The following is a 23595-nucleotide window of genomic DNA, read 5'->3' as shown; positions in this document are numbered from 1 at the left end:
TCCTGTGAATACAGCCCCCCTTCCCAGACATCCACTCCCCCAGAGTGGTATGGGGTCAGGCTTTAGACTCATGAATGATTCCTACATGTAGAATGTCCAATGATATCAGTCCCATATGAGTGTACATCCCTCTGCACGAACTTGCTATATGCAAATTCCATTCGCCACAACAAAGGATGGATAATTTGGACAGAAGGTACATGTTTATGGGTATTCTGCTCACACAAAATATTCTTGGGGGGAGGAGGGACTTGTGAGCCAGAAGCTCATTTTCTGCTCTCCACATTGGGTCTACACAGGGCTGGCTCCAGGCATGTGGGGGCCCTTGGGCATCAGCTTGCCCTGGCCCCCCAGTGGGTGGCTGGATGTGCGCGCGCACACGTACATGCATGTGTCCCCCCTCCGCGCCCCCCCACAGCTCCCCTACCTGTCTAGTCTTTACCATTGCCCTTAATAAAGATGGCAGCCGCGGTTTCCCTAAGGGGAATGAAGCCTCCACCGCCATCTTTGTTGATGGCACACGTGTGTGCTATGTGCGCACATCTCTGCCATCAACTAAGATGGCGGCAGCAGCTTCAGTACCTTAGGGAAGCTGCAGCCGCCATCTTCATTAAGGGCAATGCTAAAAAGCTGGCTGACAAGTAAGTAGGGGGCATGGGGGGAGCGGATAGCGGAGAGGAGCGGAGTGCCCCTTAGGGGCTCCTGTAGCTTCCTTCTTTAAAACTACAAGCTGTCTTCTTTACACAGTGCACAAAATTGCTGTGTATAAAATATGTTTATAACTAAATTATATTAATATATAACTAATTAATTTATATAGTTATTGGCATTTAATCATATGTTTATAATTTAATAAGAAACAATAAATTGATTAATACATATGTAGTCTGCCTGAGATTATATGAATATAATACATATAATATACATATATAATCCATGCACGTGTAACAGAGCCCGGACTGGGCAGGGTGAGGAAGGTGTTTAACCCCTTTGCTGCCTGTGTAGTTTCCTCTCAAAAACACCTTCTTCCAAAGCTTGTTTTCCCACGGTGGGGTTACAGATTCATATTCCCAAAACAGAACCTGGAATTCCACAGTGGGAACAGCAGCTGGTGTGTGTGTGGAAAATTTTGTGAGGAATAACACTTGATGGAGAAAGAATAAGGCAATTCCATTCAAATCACAGTCCCCCAAGGTTACTTCTCCTTCTTAAGATGGGGCTTTACTGCATGTAACATGTGGCTTGCCTCTTAGAGGGTTTTCATAGCTTACTGTATATCACTGCAATCATGAGAGCTAGTAGCCAGAAAGCACAATCAGAGGTAAAAGTAAATAGTGGAACCAAATTAACCCTTTAACATAGAGTGATGGGAATGTTCTCCTCTGGGATTCAAAACAGCAGCTGTTAGATTTTTCAGTTCTCTTGAAAATGATCAACTCTTGTATTCTAACACCTACTATACATTTCCTTTGACGGCTGAAAGCACTTTTTTAAAAAAGGAGAAGCAGTACTTGATTTAAAAAGGCCAGAATGGCAATGAGTCTTTTACACTTTCCTAAAATTTATTAAATTATTGGATTCCCTATTTTGAGCAGCATTTCCAGCTCTCAAAATAGTTTTATGCCTAAGCAATAAGGCTAGGCTGATGCTTCACCCTTATTCATTTCATATCAGTTGTGCCACAAATGGCTGCCTGTGTATGTATATATAGAGGGAGTGGGGGAGAGCAAGCTTTATTTACATGTTGTTTATATGCTGGTGGCCACTGTGTGAGGCATGAAATTTGTCTTGGACATGAACAGGTATATAAATTACTTTAAAGGCTAGAACATTTTTGTTACCACCAGCTGACACAAGTGCATTTCTTGGACATCATTGAAGAAAGTCTCCAGAGAAAGATCAAGTAAGCAACCAATGAAAAATTCCTGGAAGAGACAGATAGCACTAGATAGTAACTACATATTGATCAAATTGTACCATGGGGAATATGATACCTTTTGTAGATGTGAAAAACCTCACTCATATATAGACTAGGAAAGGGTGTAAAATTTGATTCAGTTTACATATGAGAACTGATAAAAAGCCATCCTTCAAAATTTGCACATCTGAATTTTGTGATGTAGTTCTCTAACCAAACGATATTTACAAAAATGCATATATTAGGGGAAGTGTGCACAAAATGAATATATTGGTGAAAATAACATACAAAAATGTATTAGGATTTATTTCTTTTCCACATTATGTTTTGTGGGTTTGTAAGGAAACATTTCTTAATGCTGAATAAACCATGGAAATTAATGGGGGGGGAGCTTAATGTGCCAAGGTTATTTTGTCGGGTTTTTGTGTTTTACAAAAGAAGTTGGGTCCTCCCCTCTCCCCACTTTTCCAGAATTCATTCTTAAATCCCTGTAATATCACTATTGCAAACCTTTCCTCCCAACTATTACTTGCTAGATGAAATGTCATCTTAGGCTGCGTACACACATTTTATTCAAGAATCAACGGAGACCCTGTTCTTTTTTCTATCTAGTCCTCACACAGTCTAGACCAACTGCACTTTTTTTGCCCCTGAAAAGCATTTATTGACAAACTGGTTTCATTTAAAAAATAAAAACTGATTGCAGATTGATTCTGTATTACCCCGCAGCATGTCCATTTAAAAACAGTTGCAGGTGGTCCCAGCAGTGGGGGTGGTATCCACACCTGCCCAATGATGTTGTGGGTGGGCACATACCAAGATCACAAGGGAAGGGCTTTCAAATACATATCAAGTAACAACACCCATCTGTCTGGACGGCAAGATCTACAATCAATTTAGATTGAAAGCAGCATGTTGAGGACAAGCATGAATGATTCCCTGTTGAGAAAAACTACATTTTGCGCTACAAACTGATAAGTATGTACACAGCCAGAGTCAGAGACAGACCAATCGCTAAAGCTTAAAACACTGCATTTCTTAGTGATGCAATATAACCAATGAAACCACAATAAAAATAAGCTGCCATCATTACCAATTAAAATAAAGAATAATCACCACCAACAAACACAAAATTTAACTAGAAGCAATTTACAGCAGCATCTTAGGCAGCACTTAAACAGCAAAGGCTTATTGGAACATTCATTTATTTCTTTAATACATTTATATTCTAACCAACTTATGATGAAATAGGTCCTGAGGGTAGATAAAAATAAGAAGCCACACTTTAATCACCTTTCTAAAAACAAACTGAGAGGGAGTTTGGAGGTCTCACAGGAAGGGAGTAACCACCAAGAATGTCCAATTTCTTGTAACCACCTGCCTCACTTCAGAACATTTGTGTTGTGGTTAGCGATGTCAAAGGATTCTGATGAAAACAGAAATGGGAGCAGAAACTGCCAATGTTAATTTATTCATCCCATGTCAGGAACAAAAATCAATCCAGTGAATACGATTGGTATTCATTGTTGTTGCATCTTTCAGTTCACAAATGATATGTAATTGATTACATTTCTACACCATGTGCATTGTGTTTCCTTTGCACTGAAATGAATTGGGTTGATTTGCAATGCAATTTATGCAAATTACACAAGTTATATAATTTCATCACAATGAGCAGTGAGATGAATGACAGGCTTTGGTGGAAGATGAACTGCAGTGGAATAAAAACAGTGCTGCATGTGACGAATACAGGGCAGAACAGAAAACGATGCCTTCTTACAGCTCTAGTTGTGGCTTTCTATCCTCCTTAGAAGATCTCACAGTATGCATGTGTTTGCATAAAAGAATCAAACATCTCCTCCCTACAAAAGACTAAACAACCATTCAGATATAGGGCCAAACTTGATGTGAAGTTAATTTTATGAATACAATTAATGTGTACAGTTTTTTCTAATGCTATGTGATGCTGAGGGGTAGCTTGAGCAGTCTTAGTATCATGGGGGATAGGAAGTTGAACACTCTCATTATCACAGTCCCACCCCCTTCCCTTGCTTGATTGAACAGATGGGCACAACCCTTTTTCATACTGAAATAATGCATCACATGAAACATTAGTGAACAACAACAAAGAAGAATGGATTCAAAACTTAAAGAGTTTTGTCTGGTTGTATCAGGAGGAGAGTAAGTTAATTCAGCATTCGTCGAGCATTCATGCAAAAACATTAATGCTCTGGCACTGAGTTCATACGGTATCTCCATCCAGATAAACTACTCACAGAAACTATTCACAGGTATTGATTATTTAATGGCAACACACTATCGTTTACTCATAGAAGAAAGATCATAAGAAAGTGATGCCACTATAAGTAACTGAAGAAACCATTATTGTGGTAATTTGACATAGTTGCTATTAAATAAGAGTTCATACCCAGAACAAAGCATACATACCCAGCACGCACATGAAACCCTGTTCCCAATCCTCCCTGTCTATGCAGACAGAAGGATGGCCAGGCATAAAAGCAGTGCTATAACTTGGCTTCCATAGCCAGATCCATCTCTTTCCATCTGTGCTTCAGGCACAGAGGAATTAGATGCCTAAAGGGAGAGAGTCATTTTTAATTTTTAAAAATAGTGCTCCTTTAAAAGTGATGCAGAGAAGAACTTCTATCAGCAACAAACACAATGAAGCAAATTTGATAAACATAAATTGCAACTGCACAGGGAACTGGAATAATAATTGATAGGCATGCTATTGCTGCTTTGGACTGGCCTTCTAAGAAAACAAAAGGAAGACAAAAATAATGTGGGTGAGATCTAATATAGGGAGTGCAGGAGTCGGCTAGTGCAATGGGGCTCCTCCTTCTTCCATTTCCTATGCATCCTAAAACCTGCTCTGGAGGGTTGAGGGACTCTCCAAATTAGGTTTTGGGGGTTTTTTTGGGGGGGGGAGAGGAGACAAACTTGCACTAGCAAATTTCCCAAACTTGCACTAGCAAATTTCCCAAACTTGCACTAGCAAATTTCCCAAACTTGCACTAGCAAATAGTCCTATTGCACTAGCAAATTTCCTTTTGCCCAATGCAAGTCTACACATTTCTACTCAGAAGTAAACCCTACTGAGTTCAGCGGTGGTCATTCCCAGATAAGTTTGTATAAGATTTAAGCCTTGGACATATTTTGTTAGCAAAGCTGTGTTTTATTTCAAGGTTCCCAAAACATTCCCCCTTTTTACCACAAGCAACTTATAAGAGAGTTAATATTTTGGCATGCTTCTGAATGACAATACTTAAAATCCTATCTAAAGCTACTGATATCCAAAATATCTAATCTATATAATTAGCTAGATATACAATAGGGTGGTTGTCCATAAAGAGGAAATGAAAGAAAAAGTCACTATTTATTTTTATTTAGAAAATTAATAAACCATGTGATTAAAAAAAATTCAAGTGATATACAGATAAAATTATAGATAAAACATGGCTAAAATCCATAAACCATTTAAAAAATAAAACAGATTTCAGAGGCATTACAATTTTTTTAAAAAAAATCCTGTCAGTTTTTTTTTTAAAAAATGTGGTGCAGCCCTTTGAAAATGATAACAAAATGATGAAAATCATATAGGGTTCTGACCAGTTTCAAATGTAGCACTTCACCCATTTGTAAACAGATCCTTTGACTGGATATAGTAAGATGAAACGAGTTGATTTTCTTTTATAATTAGTTATAACTAATCTGTCAAGTTTTTGAATCACAGGTTACACAGCTGTAGGGTCGAATATTCTGTCAATATTTTTGTTCAGTTTCTCCTAGTAAATGACCTATGTTACTGGGTCACATTAACAGGGAAGGGAAATTTGGATAACATCTGTTAAATGTTTACAGTAGCTGGAAGCAGGCAAAGCATTCCAAATTCATTGGGTGCTCTCCAGACACAGTTAAGCAAATTACTGGCACTTAGTTGTGCCTTTCAGTAGCATATAGAGAGTGGATTACATCCATTTTATTCTTTCCCATTCATAGGCTCCAGTCCTAGAAATACCTAAAACAGGGCTTCCAATTACAAATGGGTAAGATCAGACTGCAAGGGATAGGATATTAATGGGATCTTGTATCAGAAAGGATTCAAATCAGATTCAAGGCTAGCACACTCCATCATGAGGCACACATTGCTACTTGATGTAGGAGTCTGTTTGCCAATACTTTTAGGAGACCCCTGATGCAAGTTTTGCTACCTGCCTGCTTCGTTAGCCTTTTCCTCCCAGAGAGGAGTTTCTGGTATAAGGATGAAATGCTGATTTATGCCACATTGCCAATAGTTTAGATTAAGTTCATGTGATGTCTGAAATCCAGTGCTGATTATAGCAGGGGTGGGAATCTATTTCAGCTTGAAGGCCACATTTCCATCTGAGCAACCTTTCAGGGGTTACATTCCTATGGAGGGTGGGACTAGAGGCAAAGGTGGACAGAGCAATAACGGATTTCACCTTTATACAGTGTCAGTGCCTTCACACTTACACATTCCTCTCTATATTCCATCCAGGCAACCAAGAAGCATTATTAGAGTTCAAGGACACAGTCCAGCCAAGTAAAAACACTCAAGGAGAGTGCAAATCAGGGCTGATGAAGTGTGTGGCTCAGGAAGGCATGTGACCTGGGAAGAATCCTGAGGCAACATGCAGTTGTAGGAGAGTGCTGTCGCATTCCTGTCCAGCTAGATCCAGCTCGGCATTTCTTATGTTCTTAAAAGACACTGGGCAGACAGTGCAATAGAAGCTGGGAGGTAGAGAAGCCAAAGGGGATGGCTCTCGCATTCCAGTCTTCTGGGTCTTTAGTCAGAAATAAGCCCAACTGAGTTCAGTGCAGCTTTCTCTCAGGGAAATGTGCACAGGACAGCAGCCACATAGCACAATCCTATGTTTGCTTATTATTATTATTATTATTATTATTATTATTATTATTATTATTATTATTATTATTATTATTATTATTATTACAATTTATATACCGCCCTTAGCAGAATAGCTCTCAGGGCGGTGAACAAACAAGATAAAATACAATATATCATAGTGAAAAATCACAAAAACATGTACAAACAAACAACAGAAAGCACAACAAAAACGAAATAGAACACAAATTAAGAAGGATACATGTTAAAAGTAGAAAGATTAAGAAAATTAAAAGATTAAAATGCCTGGGAGCATAAAAAGGTCTTTACCTGGCGCCGGAAAGATAGAAGTGTAGGCGCCAGGCGTACCTCTTCGGGGAGGCTGTTCCACAACTCAGGGGCCACCACAGAAAAGGCCCTAGATCTAGTAACCACCCTCCGGGCTTCCCGATGAGCTGGTACCCGGAGGAGTATATTCAGAAGCAGGTCCCACTGTGTTCAATGGAATTTACCCCCAAGCAAGTGCTGGGAATAGGATTGCAACCACACAGCATGTCAACTCAGAAGAAAGTATTGAACTCTGCATTCTTACATTATTAAAATGATTTAATATGGAATTTTATATTGTTGTAACTTCACCCTGGGACCTTATGGTGAAGAGCAGGGAAGAAATCAAATCCATAAATAAATGACAACAATAACAACTTAATAGGATTTCATCCAAGTATGTATAGGATTGTAGCCAGAGTATGAGAGAACTTTATAAATGTGCACATGAGTGCGTGCGCGCACACACACACCATGCTTGGCTCTACCTTCCTAGCATTAACTGTCCCATACTCATGGCACTGCTCTTGCCTATCCCTTTGAGTCCTGTTGGTGCGTCTTGAAGGGATACATTGCACACTTCCCACAGCAAAAATACCTGAAACACAGTAAGGTAACAGAAAGCAAGGAACTCCCTCCCTTCTTGGGCCACAGACAGCATGTAACACTACTTATAAAACCCCATTTGATATTGTATTGTTATTTTAACCCTTTTTTGAAATCTCAAAATGGCTCGCAAATAAAGTAATAAAAATGTTAAAGGCATTAGGTTCAGAGGCAGCATAGTTTCCTAAAGACAAATGAGAGCCACTGTAGTATAGTGGTTAGAGCTGGGGTCCCCAAGTGGCACCCATGGGAACAAATGCACCCACAGAGACCTACCGAGGTGCCCCCCAAGCTCTTTAATTGCTGATTACCAAGATTACAAATAATAATGGCCACACAGTTTGAGTTTATCTTCGCTTGCACTTGTCTTCTTAGGCCCTCCTGCCATTTCAATTGGACAGCCACCTTGCTGGATGGCAGGGAACAGTTCTCTCTGCTTCTGGCTTGAATTAGAGTAGCTCTCTCACACACTCGTTCTCTTTTTCTACTAGCAGCATCCCATTAGAAGAGGGAACATTATTATTATTATTATTATTATTATTATAATATCCCACCCTCCCTCCTAGTAAGAGCCCAGGGTGGCATTCTAATTGGATGCTACCAGCAGAGAGGAGAATGAGAACAGTTCTAATTGGATGCTACCAGCAGGAGGGCATGTTGACTCAAAGGGGAGAAAAAGTAGAAAGTGGTTGTGCTTATCCCTCAGTGCAAGAATAAATAAATGGCAATGGAGGAAAAGAGAAAAAGTGGAAGAGCTAGGGCCTGGGAGAGGGAAGGGAAAAATGGAGCAGGCAAGGCCTGTTTGGGTGAGGAGAGTCCATGCGTGAATGGGTCATCAGGGGAAGAGAGAGATGGGGGAAGAGTGAATTGGCTGGCAGACAGATGGAGGATGCACCCAACGTTCCTCCCAGAACAGATTTCTGAAGGGTGCAAGGGGCTGCATGGGGGAAAATCAGAAAAAATGGTTTTCCCTCATCCATTAGCAGACGCCTCCACTGGAGGACTAATTGGATTCTGCCTGTAAATAAATAAATCATGGAGTAATGGAGGATCTGTGAAAGCACAACTGAAATGTTCAATGATTTAGCAGGACTGGAAGCTGCAACCAGGCTTTTTTAAAAACAAAAAACTACTAAACACTTCAATGTTTGCATCTGATTTTGTCTTTAAAACAAAATTAGCACACTGAACTATTGTTTGAAGTAATTTGCTTTCCCATTCTTTTTACATTTTACAACACTGCCAGCCAAAGCTACCTTGGATACGATGGGATTTCCTCTCCCCATGCCCATCTACTTCATTCTTTTCCATGACATCAGTTTTTAGGTTAAGATTCCTTTGGATTTTTAAGTTTCTTTTAAGCAGCTTGTCACCTAATACCTTCATGAAGAATTAATTATTGATATAGGGACAAGCTGAGAAAACTATGAATTGCAATTTGCCTTGCCTTCTCATTCAAAACATTGTAAAGGGGGAGATGAGCGAATATAAGAAGAGTCTCCTGATTAAGCCAGTAGCTCATCTAGTCCAACATCTTGGTCTTACAGTGGCCAGCCAGATGTCCATGGGAAGCCCGCAACCAGGACCTAAGTGTAGGCACATTCTCCCCTCCTGCAGCTTCCAGCAACTGGTTTTCAGAAGCATACTACCTCTGACTATGGTGGCAGAGCACAGCTATCATGGCTAGTAGCCACTGAATTCTCTCACAGTGGCTATTTTGCATAATATAAAGGTACAACAAAATATGAAAGTCCTGGTGTTTCCTTAGGGTACTGTATTAGGCAAATGTCAATAAGCTGTGTGTTGGCATGAAAATAAATGGGGGTGGGTGGGATATCAGGAGCAGAAGAAAGTTAGTATGTAGCCTCTTGAACCTGAGTTTAATCACATAGCATTAGAAATTGAAACACACACACAAAATGCTGATTTTTTTTAAAAAAAAAGACTTAGAAATACTGTATTCTCCAGAGCTTAGTGATAGGGTTGTCTTACAATCGAAAGGTAATGTTATAATTTCAGAGCTTCACAGAGAACAAAGAAACCCCCCTCCCCCCTCTAACCCTTCCAGAAAATAACTCTAGTCTTCAGCAATGATAAGCAGAGATTTGGAGGTATCTGACACTCCAAATCCTATTCTTTTGTAAATCTTTGCTTTATACAACATTTTCAACCATGTTATATTAGATTTTTCGAAGGATAATCAATAGGCGCGATGTATAACTGAAAGCACTCTTCAAAGTGAATCTCTTCCAGAAGCCAGAAACAAAAGCCTTTCTTTTCCTGCTGAAAATCTAGTCTGAGCAGTGGAGGAGGCAAAAGCCGCCGGGGAGCAAATTAAAAAGCCAGTTCTGACCACGGCTCTCCTCGTTGAAAGCAAAAGTCACCCTGAGCCTGCTGTAACATATTCCAGCTGGCAACAGTCTCTGAGGAATCCTATTGCAAATTGGGAATGCTTAAGCATGGCAACTACGTGGAGAGAATTCCTGCATGGCTGCAGTGGGGTTAGCTTCCTGGGTTTTCTCAGCACCAACCAGATTAGTGGAAAGAGAGGTCAAGATCCTCTAGAGAACAGGCATCAACATTTAAATCAGAAGAATGTGGTCCCAACTCTAAATCTCTTTTAATTGGTATGACATTTTCAAAGACATTAATAAACTTGCCAATGTGAAATTATAAGAAAATAAGGATTTGCCGTGTACAGTCAAGCCCACATCTGAACTAGCTCCATGTTGCTTCCAGGGCTCAGTTCAAGGTGCTGGAGATGACTTATAAAACTGAAAGAGGCTGGGCACCAGCATACCTAAGATTATGCTGCCTCTACTCTTTCATTCCATTGTGGCCTTTAACACTGACCGGAAATGCCTTCTTAAGCATGCTGTCTATGGGGCAAGTCACAGCTGGAAGGGTCAGCTCTACACTTGGAGAGTCAAAGCCAAAGTCTAGGGCTTAGTCTACATATGCAATAGAATGAAATGATAGAATTCTGAGGCTTCAGAATGTATACCAGGCAGGGAATGCATGTGTCACTTTTTAATGTTAATTTTAAAAAAATCTCTGCAATTAGAGTAGTAGTGCAGTTGAGAAAAGCATGGATTAGCCTTTCTCCCTTGATGTGCTTTTTTTGATCTTTTTTTAGCTGCTGGGAGGTTTTGTTTTGTGTTTTACATGGGGGAACATTTGCATATTGTATCTCCCACCTGCAGTTTTAAGTAGTACAGTCATTCTCCTGCATGTGTTGATCAAGACTAGGCATTTTTTAGAAACAGAATAAGACCATTTTACTCAGTGTAATGAAGTCTAATGACCTTCTGGAATGGAAAAGTTCAAGCACAAGAGGCACCAAAAGTTGCTGGTCTTTCTGCTGCACCAATGGAGTGGTCCTGCAACCCTTCCCTCCCCTCCCCTCCCTTGCTGCGGTCTGCCAGGTGCCAATTGATGGAGGGAGGAGCCCAGTTTCTTAACATTACTAATATATACTAATATTCACCCTGAGACCTTGACATGAGGTAATAAATAAATAATTTATCCACTCTACTATTGACTACTACAAAGGTATCCAATGTGGTGCCTGAGCTCCAACTCCCACCATCCCTAACCATTGATGACGCTGATAGGAATTGTAATCCAGGAACATTTGGAGGGCACCATGTTGGCTACCCCTAGTCTACCCTGCCTGGCAATGGCTCATCAGGTTCTCAGGCAGAGACATTTTTCAGTGTTGCTATGTTGAGAAGCCTCATCTAGAGATGAAGCTTCCTAGAGATGCCAGACATTGACACCCTTGTACATACAGAGCATGTGGGCAACTACTGAACCATAGTCCCTCCATATACATTGTGGGAAATAAATATATGTATATTGTAAGAGTCTTTAATGATTCCTTGTTTTCATCAGCTTCGGCTATTGGGAAAGAATTACATTTTTAATGGGTACTGGCTCTTTTAGCATATCTTCACAATTGTCCCATAATATGAACAAAGATTAGGAATATAACCTCACAACAACGAAGCAAGCATTTCTACAGTAACATGACTGTATAATCCTTTCAATTTGGTGCTAGTTTCTATGCTAGCTCTACCATACAAACAGCAACCTGTCCTCTGGCAGAATAGAGCCAGGGCCACAATAGGAAATGGTTGAGCTAAATTCATGCATGTTCTGGAAGGGCTTATTCCATGAAAATGGAGGTAGAGTAGATTTGTATACACATGTTCCAAGCAACCATGGTAATAATCTCTTGCCATGGCTGGGTGCTGCCTACTGACATCTTTTATATAAGAGATACCTGAATTCAAAACCTCTCATATTGAGCTAGTGCACCTCCTTTTCTGTACTCCGGGAAAGCATATTCTTAGAGAAGAACAGTACTCTTAATTTCACATGCAATTCAATATAAACAAGTGTAAAATTATGCATATTGGAGCAAAAAATCTGAATTTCACATATACGCTCATGGGGTCTGAACTGGCGGTGACCGACCAGGAGAGAGACCTCGGGGTTGTAGTGGACAGCACGATGAAAATGTCGACCCAGTGTGCGGCAGCTGTGAAAAAGGCAAATTCCATGCTAGTGATAATTAGGAAAGGTATTGAAAATAAAACAGCCGATATCATAATGCCGTTGTATAAATCTATGGTGCGGCCGCATTTGGAATACTGTGTACAGTTCTGGTCGCCTCATCTCAAAAAGGATATTCTAGAGTTGGAAAAGGTTCAGAAGAGGGCAACCAGAATGATCAAGGGGATGGAGCGACTCCCTTACGAGGAAAGGTTGCAGCATTTGGGGCTTTTTAGTTTAGAGAAAAGGCGCGTCAGAGGAGACATGATAGAAGTGTATAAAATTATGCATGGCATTGAGAAAGTGGATAGAGAAAAGTTCTTCTCCCTCTCTCATAATACTAGAACTCGTGGACATTCAAAGAAGCTGAATGTTGGAAGATTCAGGACAGACAAAAGGAAGTACTTCTTTACTCAGCGCATAGTTAAACTATGGAATTTGCTCCCACAAGATGCAGTAATGGCCACCAGCTTGGATGGCTTTAAAAGAAGATTAGACAAATTCATGGAGGACAGGACTATCAATGGCTACTAGCCGTGATGGCTGTGCTCTGCCACCCTAGTCAGAGGCAGCATGCTTCTGAAAACCAGTTGCCGGAAGCCTCAGGAGGGGAGAGTGTTCTTGCACTTGGGTCCTGCTTGCGGGCTTCCCCCAGGCACCTGGTTGGCCACTGTGAGAACAGGATGCTGGACTAGATGGGCCACTGGCCTGATCCAGCAGGCTCTTCTTATGTTCTTATGTTATGTTCTTAACTTAGTATAAGAGGTCATACACAATAACTTGGAACTAATAAATTGTACTCTTGTTCCCAAAGTAGAATACATATTGTCGCCTGTATGAGCATAGTAGGGTTATACATAGAAGCAGTATGTCAGGTTTCAATATTACCATAAATCTACCACATTCTTCGGCAGGGGTTGTGTTCGAGTGGTGAAACTGGCAACTTAAAAGCAGTAAACACAAGTCCCAAAACTTTTAATTTCCTTTACACAATGATTCAATTATGCTCTTCTGGTAGAAGGCTCCAAACTACAATCAAGGGCATGATTGTTGCTCAAAACGCAAGTATGTGGGCTCCACTCCATGTGATGAACCTTAAAAATTGATGTTAGAATGCTTCATACCAGTATTAGGCTGTGGGTACACTAGTCACTTTAAAAGCAGCAAGAATGGTTTATCTGGCTGCCTTTTGAAGCAACTCTGCCCTCGGTTGGACACCACTTCCTTCCTCACTTCAGAACTTTCAGGACCGTCCACAGCAAAGTGTTGGGCCAATCACCGTCTCTGCCTGAGCCTACAGCAAAGCATTTCCTTTGGCCACACCAGGAGGGATAAAAAGTTGATCTACCAATCAGTTGTAAAATCCATCTGACACTGAATTAAAAAAAAACACTTGAGCTGATCCGACTGGCCTTTAAAGTAAAAAGAGGCAGAGTTTGACTAGCATTGTGTGCCCCCCTTTCTCAGAAAACAGAGGTGAAGACTCAATGGAACCAGCACAACAGTGTGTCTCTACCCTTAGTTGATGTATCATCATTTCAAGCTCTTGGGAGTGAGCTGAACTGAACTGTTAAGTTGCTTTGAGATTTTTGTTTTTGTATAATGCAACTAACCAATGTAATCAACAACAACAATAACGATTAGCTAACCAGTTGTTTTTACATGTGTTTTAGTTCTTTTCAATATTGTATTTTAGATTTTGCAACCTGCCCTGAAACCTGTTGGTGAAGGGCAGGCAATAAATGCGGAACATGTGGATAATAATAAATGTGTGGATAATATATGGCACTAACCCACCTTTTGCCCTTGGTCTTCCAGATACATTGTATTTCATTTTGCTGTTTTAATTTTTGTAACAAATAAATAGTTCCTAGTTAAGCACCAAAGTGTCTCAATGATTTCTGTTGTTCTCACAACACAATGGACTGGCTCGGACATAACAAGAGACTACAGTTTTGCAATGGTTTTGCTTGCTCATGTTACTTCCTGTGGTGTAGCCACAAGGAGGAGTTTGGAAGCTTTCACTTCCAATTGAATTGACTGCAGCTTGTCTGAATGCAGAGGTCTGAATTAGAGGTTTGTCTCTAATATGGTTTTGGAAACAAGCCAAATTCAATCCATAGTTTATGAAACTGGGTTGTTTTTATTAACCATAGTTAAGATTAACCACAGTTTAGGGTTCGAACAACACTCTAAACCTAGTTAATCTAAAATGGAAATGAAAGCTTCCAGACTCCTCATAGACATACTCGAGAGGAAGAGGGGAAGGAGGGAGACTAGGTTTGTTGTCATAATGGTACCTCCCAGATGAATGTGTGGACTGAAATGTACTAATACTTTGGATTTCACACTTCTCCCAATTGTACTAAAAAAAAATACAAAAATCCTTTTAAAATGCATATTTTAGAATAAAATGTTTAGAAATGGAAACAATGAAATAAAATATGTATTTAAATATGCACTTTGTTATAAAATACATATTTAAATACATATTAATGTTTTTTAAAAATTATTGCAGAAAAGGAACAGAACAAACTTACAAGTAAAGGCATGTACAATTGACACAGATTGGAAACAGACTGATCCACTCATCCCTAATCCAAATGCAGTTAATTACTACCACACTGGCAACCATTCCACATAATGTTCCCTGTCTCATTGCACCCAAAAGCTCAATTTCAAGTGGCCACCCATGCAGCACTCTGCATATATGAACTGGGCATAAATATTACAATATTAAAACTTTAAAGTAAGCCTTAAGTATTAGGTAAATTTAAAAAGTGTGTCCATGCTATGTATATATATATATTTAAAAATGGCACTACAACAATAATTATTTTATTTTTTACCAAGCTGTATGACTGTGATGGGCTTTGATAGTAGTGTGCGCCTGTACTTGCACACCATATAATGATGACAATTGACCAGCTCAACAGCCACATTTCTGGCATGGGTATCATTTTTTGAACAAATGAAGCTGGTAAAAAGAGGGGTTAAGAATGTGGCATGGCTAGGATTGTTAGATCAAAAACTTACAACTTAAATACTTGATTTTATTTGCATTGAAGACAGTAGTATAGTGGCAGCTTTATATTATGTTGAAAGGTGACATAAAAATATTATAAATAAATTAGTAACTAACATGCCTTGGACCCCAGGAATGGCCAAGTATCTGAAAGAAAGTAGTCTGTGTAACATACCTTTCCCATCACATCAACAATTTTGGGCACAGGTTTTCCTTTCTGATGCCTTATAGTTGACGGACTCTGTCCATCCCAGTCTTTAAATTCCTCCATGCTCTGCAGATAAAGCAAAGCTCTCAGCCCACTGCAGTAATCCTCAATCACAGTAAAATCTTGATTCTGTATTGCACTGCACACCTACAATAGACAATATAAACTTAGTTACTATGGAAATGTGTATCTACTGATGTTAGAAGTAGAAGGAGCAGAACTCAGGTGATCAAAGATGACATCCCATTAGTACCTGTGGCTTTTTGAGGCACCCATTGATCAGGGATTGTTTCAATTGCTGCAGCTTTTGCAGTAAGTTGGTAGCCATTAGTAGGTTGAAAAAAAGTCAGGGGAATGAGCTGTTCTACACTTCTTTTTTTAGTATTATGGATTTAGCAATTAGCGCATTGGTCCAGGTCCATTGGCCAAGAAGTGCTAGCTGAAGAGTCAGAATTTTTAGCCACTGCTATTGCTATTTAATAATACATGTACTTGGATATACAGTGCCTTGCAAAAGTAATCCGACCCCTGACCAATGCTCTCATATTACTGAATTACAAAGGGTACATTGTAATTTCGTTCTATAAGATATTTTATTTTGAAACACTGAAACTCAAAATCAATTATTGTAAGGTGACATTGGTTTTATGTTGGGAAATGTTTGTAAGAAGCATAAAAAACTGAAATGTGTTGCTTGCATAAGTATTCAACCCCTGTGCTGTGGAATCTCCCAGTTTACACAGATGAAAGAAATTGCCCTATCAAGGACACAGTTACTTTACCATTGACCTCCACCTGTGAATCATTAAAGTTGCTGTCACATTGTCAAGATAAGAACACCACTGTTGAAGGATCATTGGTTAGGCTGTGGATCTGAAGGAAAATGAAAACCAAAGAGCATTCTACAGAAGTGAGAGAGAATGTAATACAAATGCATAGATTAGGAAAAGGGTACAAAATAATATCCAAGTGTTTGGATATCCCAGTGAGCACAGTTGGATCAATAATCAGGAAGTGGAAGCTGCATCACACCACCCAGGCACTGCCAAGAAATGGCCATCCCTCAAAACTCAGAGCTCAAACAAGAAGGAAACTTGTGAGAAAAGCCACAGAAAGGCCAACAATCACTTTGAAGGTGCTACAGAGTTCAGGGGCTGGGAGTGGAGTAATGGTGCACCAGTCAACTATATCAAGAGCTCTGCATAACACTGGCCTGTATTGGAGGGTGGCAAGAAATAAGCCATTACTCAGAAAGTACCATCTGAAAGCATGTCTGGCATTCGCCAGAAAGCATGAGAGTGCCCCAGCTGCGATGTGGGAAAAGATTTTGTGGTCAGATGAGACCAAGATAGAGCTTTTTGGCCAAAATTCAAAGTGCTATGTGTGGCACAAACCTAACACTGCCCGTGCCTCAAGACACACCATCCCTACAGTGAAGTATGGTGGTGGCAGCACCATGCTGTGGGGATGCTGCTCATCAGTAGGGACTGGGCATCTTGTTAAAATTGAAGGAAGAATGGATGAAACAAAATACAGGGAAATACTGCAAGAGAACTTGCTTCAGTCCACTAAAAAACTGAAGCTTGGCAGGAAATTTAGCAGGACAATGATCCCAAGCACAAGGCCAAAGCAACATTGGAGTGGCTAAAGAACAAAAAGGTGAATGTCCTACAGTGGCCCAGTCAAAGTCCTGATCTCAATCTCATTGAGAATCTGTGGCGCTCTTTGAAAATTGCGGTCCACAAGTGATGTCCAACAAACCTGAATGGCCTGGAGTGAATCTGTCAAGAAGAATGGGCCAAATTCACTTTGACACTGTGTGCAAAGCTAGTACATACCTACCCCAAAAGACTTAAAGCAGTTATTGCAGTGAAAGGTGGCTCTACCAAGCAACATGCTTGTCTTTTATGTTTCTTATAGAAATTTCCCAATATAAAACCAGTATCACCTTACAATAATTGATTTTGAGTTCGTTTCAAAATAAAATATCATACAGAACGAAATTAAAATGTACCATTTGTGATTCAGTAATATGACAGCATTGGCCAGGGGTCTGATTTACTTTTGCAAGGCACTGTATTCACTCATAAATAAGTTCCAGTGAGATAATGGGCTTACTGCTTGTGCATTTTACTGGAGTGTGACATAATATTACTTTTCCTCAACAAAGTAACTTGAAGGCTCAAGCTCAGCGTTTAGATTACAAACATACACCTGTTACCATTTCTACTTACTTTCCTACATGCTTGTTTAGAACTGTACTGGGAAATGAGCCATGAAGCATATAGCCTTGACAACAGAATTCAACATTATAATATATCTGGCTTCTATTTGTGTTATTAACAAAGAACTTTATTATTTAGTGCTGTGCTGAAATCTGTTCTCCAGTTTGTCAAAAGTCTTTTTCACCTGTGAAAGATGCTTCAGTTTTTTTCTGCCTCTTTCTCAGGATGCTTTAGAATTTCTTCAGAATTTCTTTAATTTTAGAGGGTGTGGGACTCAGCTTAACCTTATTTTTGTGGGGTGAACGTGTATGGGGTGTGTGTTTCTTTCCATTAAACATTTCTCCAACACTCTGCAGCCTCCCTGGCTGCTTACACTTTCTGCTATGAAAAAAGCAACATGGGAGGAGTTACCTCATGACGTCTTCCTCTGAACTTTGAAGCATGAGAAGCCGGGGAGGGAAACTTCTGAACACCTAGTGTGCTAGCTGAGTTTGTTTTTAAAGGAAGTCTGCCCTTTTACCTTTAAAAAAGAATAACTCTGCACTGATTTGTTTACAAGTGAAAAGACGTCCCTTAACAAAGAAAAATGAACAGCTGTTATGTGTGCAGTAGGCAGCCTCCCTGCCTTTCCACGTTTATAAAAAAATCCAGTTGAGGACATAATGGGTTTTTTAGGAAACAAGGTACTGTTAAAACTCATGTATGTATGAATCCCCCAGATGTCTGTACACCACAAGAGGCCCAGCACGTACTTAGAGCTAACAGGACCTTTTACAGGAGTTAAACCGCACTTTGCCCATATATGTATAGAAACAGGAAAGCACACAAAAGGTAAAATAAAGGTTGGTTTTATTCAAAGAGGGGAAATAGGAAAAATATAACATTTATTTACAGTGAAATTGTGAGCAATCTCTAGCTGACTGTATTCATTCAATTGATGAGTTATAGAGACTAAGGGCTTATCCACACGGGATCCTAACTTTGTATTAAAGAAGCTGCTTTTACCATCGGAATCGCTTTTCAGGGTCCACACTTCTTGCTCAATGGTAGCTTCCAATCCACTGTTTTCCTTTCACACAAGCAGGCGTTCCTCTGTAAAGGTTTAGTATCGCTGTTTCCTTGTGCCCCGCCCCCAATTTTACATTTACTCCCTCCAGAGTATGGATATTGCTAATGGAGAAGGGGAGGGTTTTTGTCTCGTTTCATTGTTTCTTGTCAGTTGGGGTGCAACTGACATGAAACTAACTGAATAGAGGGGGGAGTGAGTGAAAGGTAAAATAGGCAGTGGCTGCTGCAGCTTTTGCAAGCAGTAGAGAGAGAGGGAGTGGATGATGGGGCATAAGAGAGCCCACCCACTAAAAAAAATTGAAGTAAAGCACCTACACAGAGGAGATCAGCAAAGCTGAGACGGGTTTTCCTTTCCTTTTCACATTATAATTGGATTGGGTTGATACAGATTTAAAGGGGGAAACTGTGTTATAGCTTCTGCTTGCCTGCAACGTCATGTGAACCATGCGAATTACAAAGGGATGCAAGTAGCACGAGACACACAGGAATAGCCATGTGGATGAGCCCTCAAAGAGACCCTGTGTTCTCACATCCAAGAACTCTCACCCAAGAGAAAGAAAAAGAGAGAAAGAAGCGTTAGAATAATACTTTTCCTGTAGAAATGTTGAGACTCAAAGCTAGGATTGAGGTTTTATACCTAACTCAGGAGCCAAGCTCCACCCACAATGTAACCTGGAGCGAGATATGAGAGACCTCATCCTTCCTTGGTCTGGTTGTCCTGTGCTGTACAGCAGTGTGAAGTGGGGAGGAATTCATGGAGGCCCAAAAGATGGGCTCCTCACTCCATGGAATCGATCCTAAATATCTTCCCTGCCCTTGTAGAGTTACATGTAATTTTGGGAGGGGAAAGGAGTGACACTGCCTATGTGACTAGTGGAGAACAAAGAACATCCTGGAATGTGCTTTGAAATGCAAGGGCTGGGATCCTGGTTGCGCCAGATGTGAGATGCATACATTAAGTTAATTGTCCTGTTATTTACAAGATGCTCATCATTGTCAGATATGTAATGTAAAAATCTTGTACTTAAGAAACCTCATGGCAAAGTACTTAATATAATGATCCTGTTATACAGATGATATATCCTTATTCTTTGTATTTCAAAAGGCTATAGATTTACCTGGATGGCAGTGTTATTATTGTAAAGCTCTTTTCCTCTGAAGATGTCAAAGACTGGAATTTTAGTTTAACACATGAGGGGCCAGGAAGTCTGTGCTAGTCCCTGCCTGTCACAAACAACTCTGAGTATACAAGGAGGCTGGTTTCCCAGGGCGCACTGCTACTTTGGCTCTAATGCCAAGGTCCACTGTAACGGATCAAGGAATAAGAAATCCAAAAATCGTAGCTACTGCCGTAACAGTACCCAGGAGAGTGCAGGATGCAGACCACTTAAATGTTATTAGTAGAATGAATGAAAAAAACCTCACAGACACACCCTTAAAAAAGCAAAGCGAGCACACACAGAAAAACTGCATCTGACCGATGAGAACTTTGCAGAATGTTTTTGTCCCCTTTGATAATTTTTGAATGCAATTTTTGTTTCTCATTAATAGATGGAGGATGGTAAAAGAAAAAAAGGCAAGAGAAAGCACAGTATTAGTATTATCCATATGCAAGGCAAGTTCTGTTGCATGTGTGGTGAAATATGTAAGGCCCACCTATTCCAATTACATACGCAGACACCATCTGATCACCTAAAATTAGCTCACACAACTTGTGAGGCCACAAGTGATAAAATCATAGGTAACAGTATTTGGTGTCACAAACTGTATGTTACAAACTATTGTTCAGGGATGGGGGAAGATAGGAGGAGAGTACACTTTACCCTTTGAAATACTGTACACTACAGCTGTGCAGGGAAAAACAAGGAGTAAGTATCAAATATGCACAAGAACATTTCCTATGCAGCCCATTTACATTACACAAAATCTGTTTCTCTGGAGGAACAGTGTGAGCATTAATTAGGTCTGTTATGCCTTCCATAGATTTAAGCTCTCTCGCTCTCTCTCTCTTTCCTTCTCAGAACAATTATACAGAACATCATTATAATTTCCTCCACAGGTTATTTAACTGTAAAACTCAACCAATGCTTTATTTAAATTTCTTTGTTCGCTAAAGGCTTCTAATTTTTAAACGTATGGGAAAGATTTTTCCTGGCTGCTCAGGAAAAGAAAGGGGGCATTGAAAATGCAGGTAAAAGATAACATTGGTTTATATAATTCAAACAAACCAGATTCTGATGCTGAAACATTATGGTATTTTGACAGTGCGTACGCACTTGAAATACACTGGGGCACAACTGTTCTCATTTTACACACAATGTGACTTCTAGTGTTTTTCACCTTATTTTGATGGCATCAAAGGAAATAATATAAGGATGGTTGGCCACTGTGAGAATAGGATGGTGGACTAGATGGGCCACTGGCCTGTGATCCAGCAGGCTCTTCTTATGTTCTTATGCACTGAATTCATAGAATTGGGGAGGCCAACCAAATCCCCAGCATTGCATCAAAGCATATTGCGATGGCACCAGTCAGGTTGAGATCCCACACTGGACTAGAAAGCAAGCAGGGTGCAGCAACAAGCATTTATTAGGTCAGTGAAAAACCAGTCAGTAGGGTTCTGCATGACCTGGGATAGCTGTTGGGGAAGCAGCAATTCATACAAAACCCCAAACAAACAAATTACTCAGGTGCAACTGAATCCTTACATCTCCAAGCAGTGCCTGATTAGCACCAGTGCCTCTTCCTTCAAAGCAGCATGGAATAGATTTCAAAGGGGCTGCACTCTGACATGCACTGCATATCCATGTGGCATGGGTGCACTGCCATGTACACAGCTTGAACTTTCTGCTTTCATCAATGGGATGTTGAAGAAAATGAGCAGTTTTGGATGGGATTGCTTGATTAAGATTCCTTGACCCCAAAGATCTGTATTGCTACACCCACAGTTGGAAAAGAATAATTAGCTCTCTTCCTGATTCAAGAGGTCTTCCCATCAGACTCTATTGCCTGGAGGATGCAGGAGCTGTGAGATCCATGATCCCAACTCAAGGTGCACAGGACCCAAGGCTGGCCAAGTTATTTTGGAACCTGGGGCAGAAAATCCCACAAGTACTACTCCCTGGGAGTAAAGATACATGAATAATGAATATTAAATATTGGCGGTGAGGGCGGTGAAGAAGGCCCACTTCTCTGCCACCATCACATCCTCAGATAGCTGTCCAGTGGAGCTTTTCCATATTGTCAAGGGTCTGTTGACATCAACTCCAGGAAATGGAGTTTTAGACCCTTTGGAGGCCCACTGTGAATTGTTTGCAAGGTGCTTTGAGGGTAAAGTTGCTCAGCAATCTTGATGCCCCATCCACATCTACTGTAGTCCCCAGTGAGGTGTCCAGTGCAACATCTGCTGCAACTTCTTTCAGTTGATGTGGCCTAATGATGCGGACCAGGTGCTTGCAACAATGTGGCCAGCAATGTACCTTCTCAGTCCTTGCCCTTCTTGGCTTATTAAAGCTTGCCGAGGGGGTTCATCCACGTGGATCCAGACTGTGGTCAACACATCGTTGTGGGAGGGAGTTGTTCCAGCCGTCCTGAAAGAGACAGTGATCCGACTGCTCCTGAAAAAGCCCACCATGGGCCTATTCGTTTGTGACAATTACTGCCTGGTCGCAAATACCACCTTTTTAGGGAAGGTGATTGAGACGGTTGTGGCGCAGCAATTGCAAGGACTCTTGGATAAAACAGGTCACCTTGACCCATTCCAGTCTGAGTTCAGTCCTGGTTATGGGACTGAATTGACCTTGGTCACCCTGATGATGACCTTTACCAGGAAAAGGACAGGGGGAGTGCAACCCTGTTATTCTTACTTGATCTCTCGGCTGCTTTTGATACTATTCACCACAGTATCCTGAAATGATTTAGTGAGGTGGGTATTGGAGGCACTGTTTTACAGTGGTTCCAATCCTACCTCTAGGATTGTTTTCAGAGAATAGCACTGGGTGATTGTCTTTCAGCCCCGTGGCAGTTATGCTGTGGGGTGCTGCAGGGTACCATCTTTTCCCCCATTCTGTTTAACATCTATATAAAACCCTTGGGAGTAGTCATCAGGAGATTTGGGGCGATGTGTCAACAGTACACTGATGATACCCAGCACTATTTCTTTGTAACATCTGAATCAGGAGAGGCTGTGCAAGCCCTGGACTGGTGCCTGCACTCAGTGGTGGGCTGGATGAAGGCCAATAAACTGAGTCTGAATCCTAGCAAGACAGAGGCACCATGAGTTGGTGGTTCCCAAGTTCAGATAATTGGTCAGTTGCCTGCTTTGGATGGGGTTGTACTCCCTCTGAAAGAGCAGGTCCGTAGCCTGGGGGTGGTCCTGGATCCACCTTTGTCACTAGAGGCCCGGGTGACCTCAGTGGGTAGGAGTGCCTTTTACCAGCTTTGGCTGGTAAGACAGCTGCAGCCGTTTCTGGACTGGGATAGCCTGACTGCTGTTGTCCATGCACTGGTAAACTCCAGGGTGGATTACTGTAATGCACTGTTTTTAAAGGTGTTTTGTTTTAATACATTTTTAAAGATGTCTTTAAAAACTCTGTTTTTATGATGTTTTAGAGTGTTTTTAGTTCTTTTGTTTGCTGCCCTGGGCTCCTGCTGGGAGAAAGGGCAGGATATAAATCTAATAAATAAATAAATAAATAAAAATAAGATAATAAATACATATCTAACAGTTTGCTGCCCTTTGGGAAGAAGGGCAGGATATAAATCTAATAAATAATA

At 40.6% G+C, this 23595-nt stretch overlaps 1 protein-coding gene across 3 annotated transcripts in view; it reads right to left on the bottom strand.

The window, feature by feature from the left end:
• Positions 1–23595, bottom strand: part of DPYD (dihydropyrimidine dehydrogenase) — an 829935-nt gene that overhangs the window by 96338 nt on the left and 710002 nt on the right. For 2 of the 3 annotated variants that reach the window (XM_061633709.1, XM_061633707.1), the window contains one exon: positions 15494–15673. The exons of the other annotated variant lie outside the window; for it this stretch is intronic. In XM_061633709.1, coding sequence (XP_061489693.1) covers positions 15494–15673 — 180 coding nt within the window. The remainder of the gene's footprint in view (positions 1–15493; positions 15674–23595) is intronic. 3 annotated transcript variants of the gene reach the window in all.

The sequence above is a fragment of the Rhineura floridana genome, chromosome 6 (assembly GCF_030035675.1).
Source record: "Rhineura floridana isolate rRhiFlo1 chromosome 6, rRhiFlo1.hap2, whole genome shotgun sequence".
Classification (NCBI taxonomy): Eukaryota; Metazoa; Chordata; class Lepidosauria; order Squamata; family Rhineuridae; genus Rhineura; species Rhineura floridana.
This window is presented reverse-complemented; position numbering and strand designations above follow the sequence as displayed.